Below are 14,519 nucleotides of genomic sequence, written 5' to 3' on the forward strand. Positions count from 1 at the left end.
GTCAGATCTGGGTTTGATCCCGGCATCCCATATGGTCCCCCGAGCCTGCCAGGAGCAATTTCTGAGCAGAGTCAGGAGCAACCCCTGAGCACCACCAGGTGTGGCCCCTCCAAAAAAAGAAAGATGTGAGAGAAGGGGCCAGAAAGATAGCACAGCGGTAGGACATTTGCCTTGAACACTGCTGACCCAGGACGGATAGTGGTTTGAATCCTGGCATCCCATATGATCCCCCGAGTCTGCCAGGAGCTATTTTTGAGCACAGAGCCAGGAGTAACCCCTGAGCGCCTCTGGGTGTGACCCAAACCCCCCCCAAAAAAAAATATGTGAGAGGAGAGAAAGAGAAATATGTATTCTAAAGAGAACATAGGGAGGGCTGGAGAGTTAGCACAGCGATAGGGTGTTTGCCTTGCACACGGCCAAATCAGGAGACAAGTGTTTCAATTCCAGCATCCCATATGGTCCTCCGAGCCTGCCAGGGGCTATTTCTGAGCATAGAACCAGGAGAAAACCCCTGAGCACTTCCAGGTGTGAACCAAAAACCAAAAAAATTAAAAAAATTTTTTTTAAAAATATAGAGAACACAAGGCTTCCCCAGGATGGATAAAGCAAACAGTTGGAAAGACAAGTAGGTAAGATTCAAGTTCAAAGGAGAACAGGAGCTTGAATCCAGGCTAGGAGCTACTCTGGTTGTGGTGCTGTTGGGGGGTATCTCGGGGGCTGAACCCTGACCTGCCACTTGCAAAACCCACATTGGAGCCCGTAGAAATCCTCTGCTTTCCACCAAACATTTAATTTGCACGTTGAAGGGTCATTTTGCTGCTCTAATTCTTTGATTTGAGTGGTGCCAGCTTCAGAGATTGCAGACCCGATCGGTTGCAATCGCCCTACCGCTGTGCTAGCTCTCCAGCCCCCACCAGGCCGAGTTTGCTGCCTGGAACTTTATGTACTTGTTTTGGGGGGGCCACACCTGGTGGTGATTAAGGGTTATTCCTGTTTTTGCCCTCAACAATTACTCCTGGCAGGTTTGGGGGACCATATGAGATGCCAGGGATTAAACTCAGTTCAACTGGATGCAAGGCAAATGCCTTCCCCACTATGCTATCACTCTAGCCCTGAACTTCCTGTTCTTTGACTTCCATGGATGCTGATGTTGACTTTGTTCACTGGGGCTCTTAACATGGTCATGTTTGACTTGTTGGGAAGGTTGAGGCCCTTTGTATGCAGTGGGGTATGGTGGGGCTGTAAAAGGGGGAAAGAAGATACTCTGAGAAGTAGAACACTGAAGCCTCTGTTCAGGTCCTCTGGCCTGTTGTCACCTGGCTTCCTTCTCTTTCCAGCTGTGGCCCCATCACTGTGAAGGCAGAACCCATGGAAGATTCCGGTATGTACATGGCGTTTTCAGAGTCAAACATGTGTTGCGTTATCTGTCATCTACTTCCTTTTTGTTCTTTGGGGTTTGTTTTGACTTATTTATTGGGGGGGGGACACACTCAGTTGTGCTCACAGCTTATTTCTAGAAGTGCTTGGGGGATCTTATGTTTTATTAAGAGAAAAGGAAGTAGGGGCCAGAGCAGTGTCGAAGGGTGTAAGGTGTCTGCTTTGCACGTGCTAGTCTAGGACAGACCTCGGTTCGATCCCCCAGCATCCCATATTGGTCCCCCAAGCCAGGAGTGATTTCTGAGTGCATAGCCAGGAGTAACTCCTGAGCATCACCGGGTGTGGCCCAAAATCCAAAAATAAAAACATAAAAAGGAAGTGGTGGGGCTGGAGCATTAGTACAATGGCTTGGGCGCTTGACTTGCATACTGCCAATTTGGGTTTGATCCCAGAATGCCCCTAGAAGTGACCCATGAACACAAAGTCAGGAGTAAGCCCTGAGCACTGCTGGTTGTAATATAAAAATAATACCAAAAAACAGGGACCTGAACAATAGTACAGAAGGTAGGGTGCTTGCCTTGCTTGCTGCTGACTTGGGTTCAATCCTCAGTATCCCTTATGGTCTTCAGAAGTGGTTCCTGAGCACATAGATAGGAGTCTCAGTCCCTGAGATCTGCTGTGTATAGCCCTGAAGCCAAAGAAAAAGGAAGGGACTTGGGGGAATCAGGCCTTCTTGCAGGTGAGATGGGCTTAACGACTAATGCTGTGGGTGTTGTTCTCAGCCACCGCCCCAGCCAAGGGCCCCCTTGAACCCAGTGGGAAGAGAGTCTCCTTTGTCAGTCTCCATAGCTGTGGGTGCCAGTGATCCCTCCCAGTCCATATAGGCTGGTTCTGTAAACTGGGGTGCTCCTCTCTTAGGAGCTCCAGTCTGTGAAAAGCAGGACCCAGTGTCTCCAGAAGCTGAGGCCTGGGTCCCCACATCCGAGTTCAGCTCTTCTGCCTATGCCGGCACTCATGTGGGCTGAAACCTCTGCTGGAACCTGGAAAGCTGGGGTGGGGGTGGGGTTCCTCCCCTCCCCTCCCTCCCCCTCCACCCTGCCTCCCTGCAGCTGTCTCCCACCTGTCTGCAGACCTACCAGGGCTTTGGCAGCGGTCCTGCGAAGACCCTTTGATCAAGCCTGCTCCCTGTTAGCGGCTCTCTCTGGCCTGGGCTGCCAATGGCTTCCAGCTGGCTCTGGGCTCCACGAGTCCTGTTCCCTGACATGTGGGGAACACTGGTACCTGAGATGGGGCAAGGCCTGGGGCTTTCAGGCCAGCTGGGGTTCCCATTAGCATTTCAGACCCTTTGGATGGACAGCACATCTGGCTTTCAGGCTTCGAGGGAACAGGCTGGGCTTTGCCCCAAGGCTCTCATGGGCTCCAAGAAGCCTCCAGCCAAAGGAGCTTCCTGTAAAATGTTTCCTCAGATATTACCCAAGTCCTTGTTGTTCAAGATTCGGACGCAAAAAATATAGTTCTAGGGCTGGAGTGGTGGTACAGCGGTAGGGCTTTTGCCTTGCACACGGCTGACCTAGGACAGACTGTGGTTTGATCCCCCAGCATCCCTTAAGTTCCTTTGTGCCTGCCAAGAGCGATTTCTGAGCACATAGCCACGAGTAACCCCTGAGCATCACCGGGGCTGACCCAAAAACCAGGAAAAAAATACAGTTTCTCAGCACCCTTTTCCTCTCCCCACAAAACTCCATCCTCCTAACTTTCTCTACACACCCCAAATCCTGCCCCCTTCTCAGGAGCAAGAGCTCCAGGCCATCTGGGGCCACCACCAGGTGTGGCAATAAAAATATATTTTTAAGTAGAGGGGTAAATTTTTCCAAATGGCATCCTGACTTAAACCTCCGTTTTCGGGGCCGGGCGGTGGCGCTAAAGGTAAGGTGCCTGCCTTGTCTGCGCTAGCCTTGGACAGACCTCGGTTCGATCCCCCGGTGTCCCATATGGTCCCCCAAGCCAGGAGCAACTTCTGAGCACATAGCCAGGAATAACCCCTGAGCGTTACCGGGTGTGGCCCAAAAACCAAAAAAAGAGAAAAAAAAAAAAAACCTCAGTTTTCTTCTCGTCCATCCTCTTCCCTCCTTCATCCTTGTCCTTCCTCGAATAAGGACTTTAATTTTACTTATTTAGTTATTTTGGATTTGGGGTCTAAGCAGGCTGTGCTCAGGCTCAGCACTCAGGAATTATTATGGTCCCCTGTCGGTGCTCAGGGGTTCCTTCTGGCTCTACGCTCAGAAATCGCCCCCGGCAGGCTCGGGAGACCATATGGGATGCCGGGATTCGAACCACCGTCCTTCTGCATGCAAGGCAAATGCCCTACCTCTATGCTATGTCTCTGGCCACCAATAGGTTGTTTTTTGTTTTTTTTTGAGGGGCTTCACCGGTGGTGCTCAAGGATTACTCCTGGCTCTGTGTTCAGAAATCACTCCTGGCAGGCTCAGGGGACCGTATGGGATGTGGGGATTGACCCAGGTCAGCCACATACCAGGCAAATGCCCTTCCCACTGTGCTATTGCTTCAGCCCCTAGATTCTTTATAGTGACAGGCCATTTGTTTATATGTAGTTCTTTTGCTGATCATGACAGTGATCTGATAAGACCAACCTGCATGTACCTGATCATACTTTGCTGTCAGTGGTTCAGGTCTGGTCCCTTTATTTATTTATTTATTTATTTATTTATTTATTTATTTATTTATTTTAATTTCTTTTACCTTTGTAGGCTTGTCTTTGAAAGCTGCAACTGTGTCAGTCAAGAAAGAATCAGAAGATCCCAATTACTACCAGTACGATATGTCAGGTAAGACCCTTTCAGAATAATTCACTATGAAAATGATTTGTTATAAAAATTTCTACTTACTACTCTCTATCTGAGAAGCAGGAATAATAAACACCCCATACATTTACCCGGACATCAGCAGATTTTTTTTTTTTTGGTTTTTTGGGCCACACCTGGCATGCTCAGGGGTTACTCCTGGCTGTCTGCTCAGAAATAGCTCCTGGCAGGCACAGGGGACCATATGGGACACCGGGATTCGAACCAACCACCTTTGGTCCTGGATCGGCTGCTTGCAAGGCAAACACCGCTGTGCTATCTCTCCGGGCCCTGTAGTTTTGCTTTTTGGGGTCACACCCAGCCCGGTGGTGCTCAGAAATTACACCTATCAGGCTCAGATAACCATATGGGATATGGTTGATCGAACTCCAGTCGGCCATGTGCAAAGCAAATGCCCTACCTGCTGTGCTATCACTTCAACCCCATTAAGAATAGATTTCAGGCCCGGAGAGATAGCTCAGCGGCATTTGCCTTGCAAGCAGCCGATCCAGGACCCAAGGTGGTTGGTTTGAATCCCGGTGTCCCATATGGTCCCCCATGCCTGCCAGGAGCTATTTCTGAGCAGACAGCCAGGAGTAACCCCTGAGCACCGCCGGGTGTGGCCCAAAAACCAAAAAAAAAAAAAAAGATTTCACAGGGGCCGGTGCAGTGGCTCAAGGGGTAAGGCATCTACCATGCCCACGCTAGTCTAGGACGGACTGCGGTTTGATCCCCAGTGTCCCATATATTCGCCCAAGCCAGGAGTGATTTCTGAGTGCACAGCCAGGAGTAATCCTTGAGCATCACCAGGTGTTGCCCCCCCCCCAAAAAAAAAAGAATAGATTTCACAACCACCAGATAGATTCTCTTTTGGGACTGGAGCAATAGTACAGGGGGTTATGCAAGCATGAGGCTCAAGGTTTAATCCCAAGCACTTCAGGGCCCCTTAGCTCTGAGCCAAGTAGGCCCCACTCCAATAATGCCAGATAGGAACCCACAATATAAACCAAAAAAATCTTCCTTGTCCTATCCTGTCTAACCTACCCCTTTCATTAAGAATGTGCAAAAATGGGGCCAGAGCAATAGTACAGCAGTAGGGCATTTGCCTTGCATGTAGCTGACCCTATTCAATTTCCGGCATCCTATATGGTACCCAGAGCCTGCCAGGAGTGATTTGTGAGGGAAGAGAAGGAGTAACCCTTGAACATCACCAGGTGTGACTAAAAAACTAAAAAACTAAATAAATAAAAAGAAGGTGCGAAAAGCACAAAGGTAAAGAATACTGGGGTCTCTTCTTTGTTTTTTGGTGATTTGGGGCTGTCTTAGTTTTTGTTTTTGTTTTTTGGCTCTTGAGACACATCCTACAGTACTCAGGGTTGACTCCTATCTCTGTGCTCTTGGGGTCTTGTGGTGCTTCGGGGACTCTGTGGGGTGCTGGCTATAGACTGTGGTTGCCTCATACCAGGCCAGTTCCTTACTAATTATCCTATCTCTCCAGCTCCACTTCAGCGCAGGAGTTACCCCTTCAGCCTCAGAGAAGTGGAACAGGGAAAGTTACTCCTCCCTAAGTACTCATCTGAGGTCTAGAAACTGGGCCTTTCAGACTCAAACTCAGAATCAGTCCCCCAGGGTTGGGAGTGCTGCACATCACAAAAGGGAACAGATGGGGCCGGAGAGATAGCATGAAGATAAGGCATTTGCCTTGCATGCAGAAGGACGGTGGTTCGAATCCTGGCATCCCATTTGGTCTCCCGTGCCTGCCAGGGGTGATTTCTGAGCATAGAGCCAGGAGTAATCCCTGAGCTCCTGGTGTAACCCAAAAACCAAAACAAAAAAAAAAAAAAACAAAAAAAATGAGAACAGAGGGGCAGTGGGAGCCTCCAGAACCTGAGTTCATGACCCTAGAGGGCCAGAAGCATCAGGTCCAGCCAGGAATGAGAATGGGATAGAACTGGGATTGCTGATCCCTGCTGGCCAGGGAGCTGGTGGCCAGACACAAGAAACCAGTGTGGTTGCACTCAGCAAAGTCCAGGCCGGCACCCACAGAGAAAGGCATGTAAGTGACTTCAGGGTGTAAAAGGGGATGGTGAGGCTTATGGGATGGGGCTCCTCAGGGGCTAATAGAAAATTCTGGAAATGGGGCCAGAGAAATAGCACAGCAGTAGGGCAAACGTTTGCCTTGCAAGCAACTGATCCAGGACGAATAGTGGTTCGAATCCCTACATCCCATATGGTTCCCCGAGCCTTCCAGGAGCGATTTCTGAGCACAGAGCCAAGAGTAACAACCCCTGAGCACTGCCGGGTGTGACCCAAAACCAAAAAAAAAAAAAAAAAAGAAAGAAAGAAAAAAGAAAGAAAAGAAAATTCTGGAAATGATGCAGATGGTCAGTCAGGAGACTCAGCCACACTAAAGGGTTAACTTCATGGCATATGGATTCATTCTCAAGAAAATTCCCAGCCCAGCTTTGGTGCCAGATTAACCCAACTGCAACCTGGAGATTAGCTGAGTGGAAATTGGATGATTTGGGCTCTGACTTCGACTAGTGACCAAAGACTTCTCCAGGCACTTGACATTTAGGCAAGGTTCTCTGTTCATTGTCTACACCGAGTCTGTCCACCATGGGTGCAAAGACCTGCACCCTGGCCCTGCAAGAAGCATTTGCATGGTAGAAACCACACAGGTGTTCCCACCGCCAGCCTGCAATGGACTCTATGGGATCAAGGCCCTATGAGTTGCTATGGGATATGCCCAGTCCATGCCCAGAACCAGAACTTTCTCTCACACAGATAAGCAGTGGGAAACTCCTTCCTATTCCCTGCTCACCCAGGTCTGCCTCTTGGAACTGAAACAACATGATTAATTTGCCCTTGTGCCTTTAAAAATCACATATCTGTTGGCTCACTGCTCTAATCAGTTTTTTTGTTTGTTTGTTTTGGTTTTTGGGTCATACCTGGCAGAGCTCAGGAGTTATTCCTGGCTCTATGCTCAGAAATCGCTCCTGGCAGGCTCAGGGCACCATATGCCAGGTGCCAGGATTCGAACCACCGACCTTCTGCATGCAAGGCAAATGCTTTGCCTTCATGCTATCTCTCTGGCTCCTGCTCTAATCACAGGTTTTCCACGAAGCAACCCAGGTTCAAACCCTGGCACAACCCTGCATTGCAAGAAACAGCTGCATTTACATATCCAGGAGCATCTGTTAAGATGTGGCCCACCAGACAGACAAACTCCTCAAAAAGGCTTTTTTCTTCTCTTTTTCTTTGTTTTGGGTCATACTGGTGGTGGTCAGGGCTTACTACTGTCTTTGTGCTCAGGAAACCTTATGGGATGTTGGGGGTTGAACCTGACTCAGTTGCTTCCAAGTCAAACACCCTCTCTCTATACTGTCTCTCCAGCCCCAGGGTTGTTTTTTTTTTTTCCTTCTTTTTCATTGAAAAACTGCTTGGGGTCCCGAAGTGATAGCACAGCAGTGAGGGCATTAACTTTGCACCCAAAGATTCAGGTTTGATCCTCAGCATCCCTTCTAGTCCCTGGAGCCCATCAGGAATGAATTCTGAGCACAAAGCCAGGAGTAACTTGAGCATAGCTGGTGTGACCCCAAGATAAAAAAGAATGGCTACAGCAGTTATTAGGGCATTGATCTCTTGCCCAGGCCATGGAATATGCGCACATAGAGCGGTTGAAAGCTCTGGTCTAGGGGCCGGAGAGAGCATGGAGGTAGGGCATTTGTCTTGTATGCAGAAGGACGAATCCCGGCATCCCATATGGTGCCCTGAGCCTGCCAGGAGCAATTTCTGAGAGCAGAGTCAGGAATAGCCTCTGAGCGCCGCTGGGTGAGAACCAAAAACCAAAAATAAAATAAAAGAAAGCTCTGGTCTACTCAGTCTCCTCTCCTATCCCCACAACCCTGTGCTGGCCGATGGGTTCCTCATTGAGTTTACTGCCTGCTGCCCCCTTGTGGTCATGTCTTATTCCTCTGTGGTCCAGCTGGCCTGTCACCACTGCACACTGTGGCTGCAAAAAACAATGCCCCTCTCTCCAGAGCACCCCGAAGATGTTCTTTTTTTTGGGGGGGGGCCACACCCAGCGGTGCTCAGGGGTTTCTCCTGGCTGTCTGCTCAGAAATAGCTCCTGGCAGGCACGGGGGACCATATGGGACACCGGGATTCAAACCAACCACCTTGGGTCCTGGATCGGCTGCTTGCAAGGCAAATGCCGCTGTACTATCTCTCCGGGGCCCCCGAAGATGTTCTTAATGTCCCCCCAAAGCATGTAGCCGTGAACTTAAGGCTTCAAAAGTATGAGATTCACCGAGGCCTGCGGAGCTGCCACCCGAGTATCCACCCATCCACTCCTCCCTCCTCTCCGCCTGACCAGCAGCCACCTCTGAGCCCAGTCCAGTCCCTTCTGCCTCAACTTCCCTCCTGCTCCCTTTTTTTCCTGACTTGCTCACACTGAGGCCAGAAGGCTAGGAAGAAGCATACCGTATTTTCCAGCGTATAAGACGACTTTTGAAACAAAAAAAAAAAAGTCAACCGAAAATCGGGGGTCGTCTTATACGCTGAGTATATCCTGAAAAATGTTTCAATATGCCGCTTAATGAAACAAAAAAATCAAGCCGCAGTTTCCAAATCTCTTTCTTGGGGGCCCCCAAACAGTACTCAGGAGATTTGGGGGCCACTTCTAGCAAAAACCCAGCTAACCCTGTTGATGGTTCAATGCTAGGATCCGAGGATGGGGTATTGTTTGGTTCAGTAGAGGGGGAGATTAACTGATGCCACCAGGGAATTGCCAGAAAAGGTGCCAATGATAAGGGACCAATCACTGCCAGGCTGCTCGGACCGCCTCTCTAACTCAGCCAATCCAAGCAGGCTTTTTATGCATGCAAATTAGACAATGTTCTGGACCCGAATCTATACTGTAAAAAGTCTGCTCAGATTGGCCAAAGTCAGAGAGGAAGTCTATGACAGTATAACCTTTGAACCTTTGCTTGTTGTGATTGGCTCACTGTGGTACATACAGTTGCATCACAGGAACTTCTGTCTGATACAGTGAATATAGGCCTAAACCTATGTTTTGTTTTTGTTTTTGTTTTTTTTGGTTTTTGAGCTACACCCGGCAGTGCTCAGGGGTTTACTCCTGGCTGTCTGCTCAGAAATAGCTCCTGGCAGGCACGGGGGGACCATATGGGACACCGGGATTCGAACCAACCACCTTTGGTCCAGGATCGGCTGCTTGCAAGGCAAATGCCAATGTGCTATCTCTCCGGGCCCTAAACCTATGTTTTAACTGCAAAATTAGGGGGTCGTCTTATACGCCCAGTCGACTTATACGCCGGCAAATACAGTAACTACTTAAATTTAGTGTGGACCCAGATAATCCATCTTCTCATTTGTAAAGTATCTTCGCTGTTAACTTTGCTGGTTATTTGTGAATCCAGGAACGGTCCCCAGAATGAGAAATTACTTCCCATCCCCTTGTCCCCTTTTGGGGGAAGACCTTGGTAATATTTATCCGCAGCAAATAATAATCCACACAGACAAGAAGGATAGGGTGTAAAAGATTGGGCAAAGAGAGCCAGAGAATCCTCCTGCAGCCGGCAGCTTTCGCAGAAGCCCCTCTCCCCTGTCCATCAAGCTATTTATTGCCAATTCCACAGCGCCCTACCTGGAAGGGCTAGGTGGGGCAATAGTCACAGAACAATCCTAAGGAAACACTTTTATATACAACAATTCCAAGGATAATCTTATAGAAACTTTTTTATATACTACACTCATTCATATCAGTGCAGAAAATCAGTAAGTCCCAAGGTCGCTGTGCCCTAGTGGGGCCCCCCTGCTCCTGGACCAGCTGGACAACAGAGGATTTGGAGCTGGAAGCTCTGACCAGAATCCTGAGAACGGATTCTGCTGGCTGGAAGGGCTCAGTATAGCTACTAGCAGGAACAGTTGATGACAGAGTCACGGTTTCCCCTGGTGACCTCGTGAGTTTCTCTGTGACCTGCTCCCCTGCCAGATGGGGAGATCAAGTCAACGAATGGAGAGGCACCTGCAAATGAAGAAGGAGCTGCCGACCAGGACTAGGGAGAAGGTTCAGGGAGGAAGGCACTTGCCTTGCTGTGGCCTTCCCTGGTATGGAACCCCAAACACTGCCAGGTGTGGCCCCAAAACCAAGAAACCTTGAAACAGGGGCGACTGACCCAGGACAGACCCAGGTTCTATCCCTGGCATCCCATATGGTCCGCCGAGCCTACCAGGAGTGGTTGCTGAGCTCAGAGCCAGGAGTAAGCCCTGAGCACAGCCGTAGGCATTTGCCTTGCAAGCGCCAACCCAGGACCAACAGTGGTTCGAATCCTGGCATCCCATATGCCCCCCCAAGCTTGCCAGGAGTGATTTCTGAGCATAGAGCCAGGAATAACTCCTCAGCGCCACTGGATGTGGCCCAAAAACAAAAACAAAAAAAAGAAAAGAAAGTTAAGGCTGGGGTCCTGTCATTTAGAGCAGGGAACTGGTCCCAAAAAGATTGTCCAAGGGCAGGTGGATGAACACTTTGTTTTTTCACATTTGGAAGAGGGGGAATAAAATTAAAACAGAAAACATTGGATCTGGGGCCGGCGAGGTGGCGCTAGAGGTAAGGTGTTTGCCTTGCAAGCGCTAGCCAAGGAAAGATGGCGACCGCAGTTCTATCCCCCTCCCTCCCATGTGGTCCCCCCAGGCCAGGGGCAATTTCTGAGTGCTTAGCCAGGAGTAACCCCTGAGCATCAAATGGGTGTGGCCCGAAAAAACAAAGAAAAAGAAAACATTGGCTCTAGAAAAAAGTTCGGCAAGCATGAGGCTGTGGAGGAAAGAGTGCACCCCAGCACTGCCCGAATGTTCAGATGAATTCCAAGGCTGGGTCAAGTGTGTGTGTAAATCACCCCACATGCTGTATCTCCAACCCCAGGTGAATGAGTCTGAGTCAGCATCACACATTGAAATAATCCAAACCAGGCTGAGGGTGAAACATTTGTAGTCTGCCATCTTCTACCTAGTATGGAACCAGCTGCCTGCCAGAACTGCCATTTTTATTGAGTATAGTGTCCTGCCCAGATTTGTAAATTATTATGTATAATAAGACAATCTTTGTTTTGGGTGAAACCAAGTTGTAAACAAACAAATACAAAGAAACCAGAAATGAACTTTGTTTTAGGTAAAATAAGGTGTAACCCAACATGTGCGAGCACCAGGTTTGCAACCGCAATGTAAAGGGGGATTCGAATAATTATGCATTCAATTATTTTGGTGGGATCTCTTTATTATAATACCACAGTTGACAAAATTGTTCATAATATGGTTGTTTCAGGCATTCCATGTTCCAACACTAATCCCAACTCCATTGCCTCTACCAAAGTCCCACCCACCTCCACCCACCTCCAAGGCTGCCTCCTTACAGGCACTGACAAACTTACTTCATATTGTTACAACACAAAGGCAAATGAAATGGTCAAAAGATAGATCAAGAAAGTCTGGGGGCCCGGAGATATAGCACAGCTGTGTTTGCCTTGCAAGCAGCCGATCCAGGTTAAGGTGGTTGGTTCGAATCCAGGTGTCCCATATGGTCCCCCGTGCCTGCCAAGCGCTATTTCTGAGCAGATAGCCAGAAGTAACCCCTGAGCACCGCCGGGTGTGGCCCAAAAACCAAAAAGAAAAAAAAGAAAGTCAATTTGTGGGTCTGGAGCAGTAACGCAGGGCGTAAGGCATCTGCCTTGCATGTGCTAACCTAGGATGGACTGCGGCACGTACTAGCCTAGGACAGACTATGGTTCGATCCCCTGGCATCCCATATGATACCCCAAGCCAGGAGTGTTTTTTTGTTTTTGTTTTTTGTTTTTATTTATTTTTTTTTATTTTTTTGTTTTTGGGCCACACTCGGCAGTGCTCAGGGGTTACTCCTGGCTCTCTGCTCAGAAATAGCTCCTGGCAGGCACGGGGGACCATATGGGACACCGGGATTCGAACCAACCACCTTTGGTCCTGGATTGGCTGCTTGCAAGGCAAACACCACTGTGCTATCTCTCTGGGCCCCGTTTTTTGTTTTTAGGTCACAGCTGGCAGCACTCAGGGCATACTCCTGGCTCTATGCTCAGAAATTGTTCCTGGCAGGCACAGGGGACCATATGGGATGCTGAAATTCAAGTCACCGTCCTGCATGCAAGGCTAATGCCTTACCTCCATGCTATCTCTCGGCCCTTAACCAGGAGTGATTTCTGAGCCCATAGTCAGGAGTAACCCCTGAGTGTCTCTGGGTGTGGCCAAAAACAAAGTCAATTGGTGGAGCTGGAGCAGTGGCTCAAGCAGTAGGGCCTTTGCCTTGCACACACTAACCTCGGTTCAATACCTTTGCGTCCATATGGTCCCCCAAGCCAGGAGTGACTTCTGAGTGCATAGCCAGGAGTAACCCCTGAGAGTCACCGGGTGTGACCCCAAAAACCAAAAAAATTTTTTTGTGTGTGATTGTTATTAGATCACACTAAGTTACTGAAATCAATTCAGGATTTACTGAGCTGGCTGGTGCTGGTTGGTGTTACTGTTTTTGATCATTGAGCTTGAATGGCAACATTCCTGTCAGATTTGCTGTGTGTCCCCGGGCTGTGGGGTCTATGAAATTTGGATGCTGTTAGCTGCAGGAGCTGTGGAGCCAGGATAATTCTATAACTTGATGGGGTTCAGTTGTGGAGCTGGGCTGTTTCTGTGTCAGAGGATGTTTTGTCAGATCTGAGTAAGGGCTGCTGGGCCTTTGGCAGCAGGGGCTCTGCCAGCCCCCGTTCTGAGAAGGCTCCAGAGTTTTCAGCTCAAACTGGTGTACCTGATAATAATTAAATTTTTTTGCAGTGTCAAGAATTAAATTCAGGACATCACACATGCAAACTGAGTGCTCTACACGGAACTGCATTTCTGACCCAAGTAGCTTTCATTTAAGAAAAGGATCTTGGAGGGGCCGGGTAGGTGGCGCTGGAGGTAAGGAAGCGCTAGCCAAGGAAGGACGGCGGTTCGATCCCCCGGCGTCCCATATGGTCCCCCCAAGCCAGGGGCGATTTCTGAGCACATAGCCAGGAGTAACCCCTGAGCGTCAAACGGGTGTGGCCCAAAAACCAAAAAAAAAAAAAAGAAAAGAAAAGGATCTTGGGAGTCAGAGAGATAGCACAGTGGGTGGATGCTTGCTTTGCATGTGGCCAATCACAGTTCCTTTTTTTTTTTTTTTTTTTTTTTTTTTTGGTTTTTGGTTTTTGGGTCACACCCGGCAGTGCTCAGGGATTACTCCTGGCTCCATGCTCAGAAATTGCTCCTGGCAGACACGGGGGACCATATGGGACGCCAGGATTCAAACCGATGACCTTCTGCATGAAAGGCAAACACCTTACCTCCATGCTATCTCTCCGGCCCCCATAGTTCCATTTCTGATGCCACAGATGGTCCCTTGAGCACAGTCAGGGTCACATGTGAGCACAAAAGCAGGAATAGCCCCTGAACATCACTGTGTATGACCCAACCCCTTCCTACTAAAATTTCTGAGTGTCAATGGCTGGAGAAATAGTGCAGTGGGTAGGGTGTTTACCTTACATGCAGCCAACCCAGATTTGATCCTCAGTATCACATAGGGTCCCCCTTACCCAGCATCACCAAAAGTAATTTCTGGTTTTTTTTTTTTTTTTGGAGGGGGGTCACACCTGGTGGCGCTCAGAAATTACTCCTGGCTCTGCGCTTAGAAATCGCTCCTGGCATGGGGGCCGGAGAGATAGCATGGAGGTAAGGCGTTTGCCTTTCATGCAGGAGGTCATCAGTTCGAATCCCGGCGCCCCATATGGTCCTCTGTGCCTGCCAGGAGCAATTTCTGAGCGTGGAGCCAGAAATAACCCCTGAGCACTGCCAGGTGTGACCCAAAAACCACAAAAAAAAAAAAAAAAAAGAAATCGCTCCTGGCAGTCTTGGGGGACCCATATGGGATGCCGGGGATCAAACCCACATCCTCCTTTGAGTAAGTCATATGCAAGGCAGACATCCTACTACTGTGCCATCACTCCAGCCTTTGTTTGTTTTTATTTTTTGTTCACCAAGAGTAATTTTTGTTTGTTTGTTTGTTTTTGGGCCACACCTGGTGATGCTCGGGGGTTACTCCCGGCTATGCGCTCAGAAATCGCTCCTGGCTTGAGAGACCAAGAGTAATTTCTGAGTAACCCACAGTCAAGAGTAACCCCTGAACATTGCTGGGTGTGGCCAAAAACAAAATACTAGAAGACAAAA

The 14,519-nt window shown here is 49.0% G+C and overlaps 1 protein-coding gene and 1 long non-coding RNA gene across 2 annotated transcripts in view; one reads left to right on the forward strand and one right to left on the reverse strand.

Moving 5' to 3' along the window:
• The window catches only part of LOC126029920 (general transcription factor II-I repeat domain-containing protein 2-like), a 49,545-nt gene that overhangs the window by 13,887 nt on the left and 21,139 nt on the right, over positions 1–14,519 (forward strand). Inside the window, exons 7-8 of the mRNA XM_049788157.1 lie at positions 1,338–1,381; positions 4,146–4,223. Of these exons, the coding sequence (XP_049644114.1) occupies positions 1,338–1,381; positions 4,146–4,223 (122 nt within the window). The remainder of the gene's footprint in view (positions 1–1,337; positions 1,382–4,145; positions 4,224–14,519) is intronic.
• On the reverse strand, positions 3,237–3,575 carry LOC126031297 (uncharacterized). The gene is made up of 2 exons (XR_007503272.1): positions 3,475–3,575; positions 3,237–3,270 (listed from the first exon to the last, which is right to left on the reverse strand). It is a non-coding gene; the product is annotated as an uncharacterized LOC126031297 (long non-coding RNA).

This window comes from Suncus etruscus, chromosome 15 (genome assembly GCF_024139225.1).
Source record: "Suncus etruscus isolate mSunEtr1 chromosome 15, mSunEtr1.pri.cur, whole genome shotgun sequence".
Taxonomy (NCBI): domain Eukaryota; kingdom Metazoa; phylum Chordata; class Mammalia; order Eulipotyphla; family Soricidae; genus Suncus; species Suncus etruscus.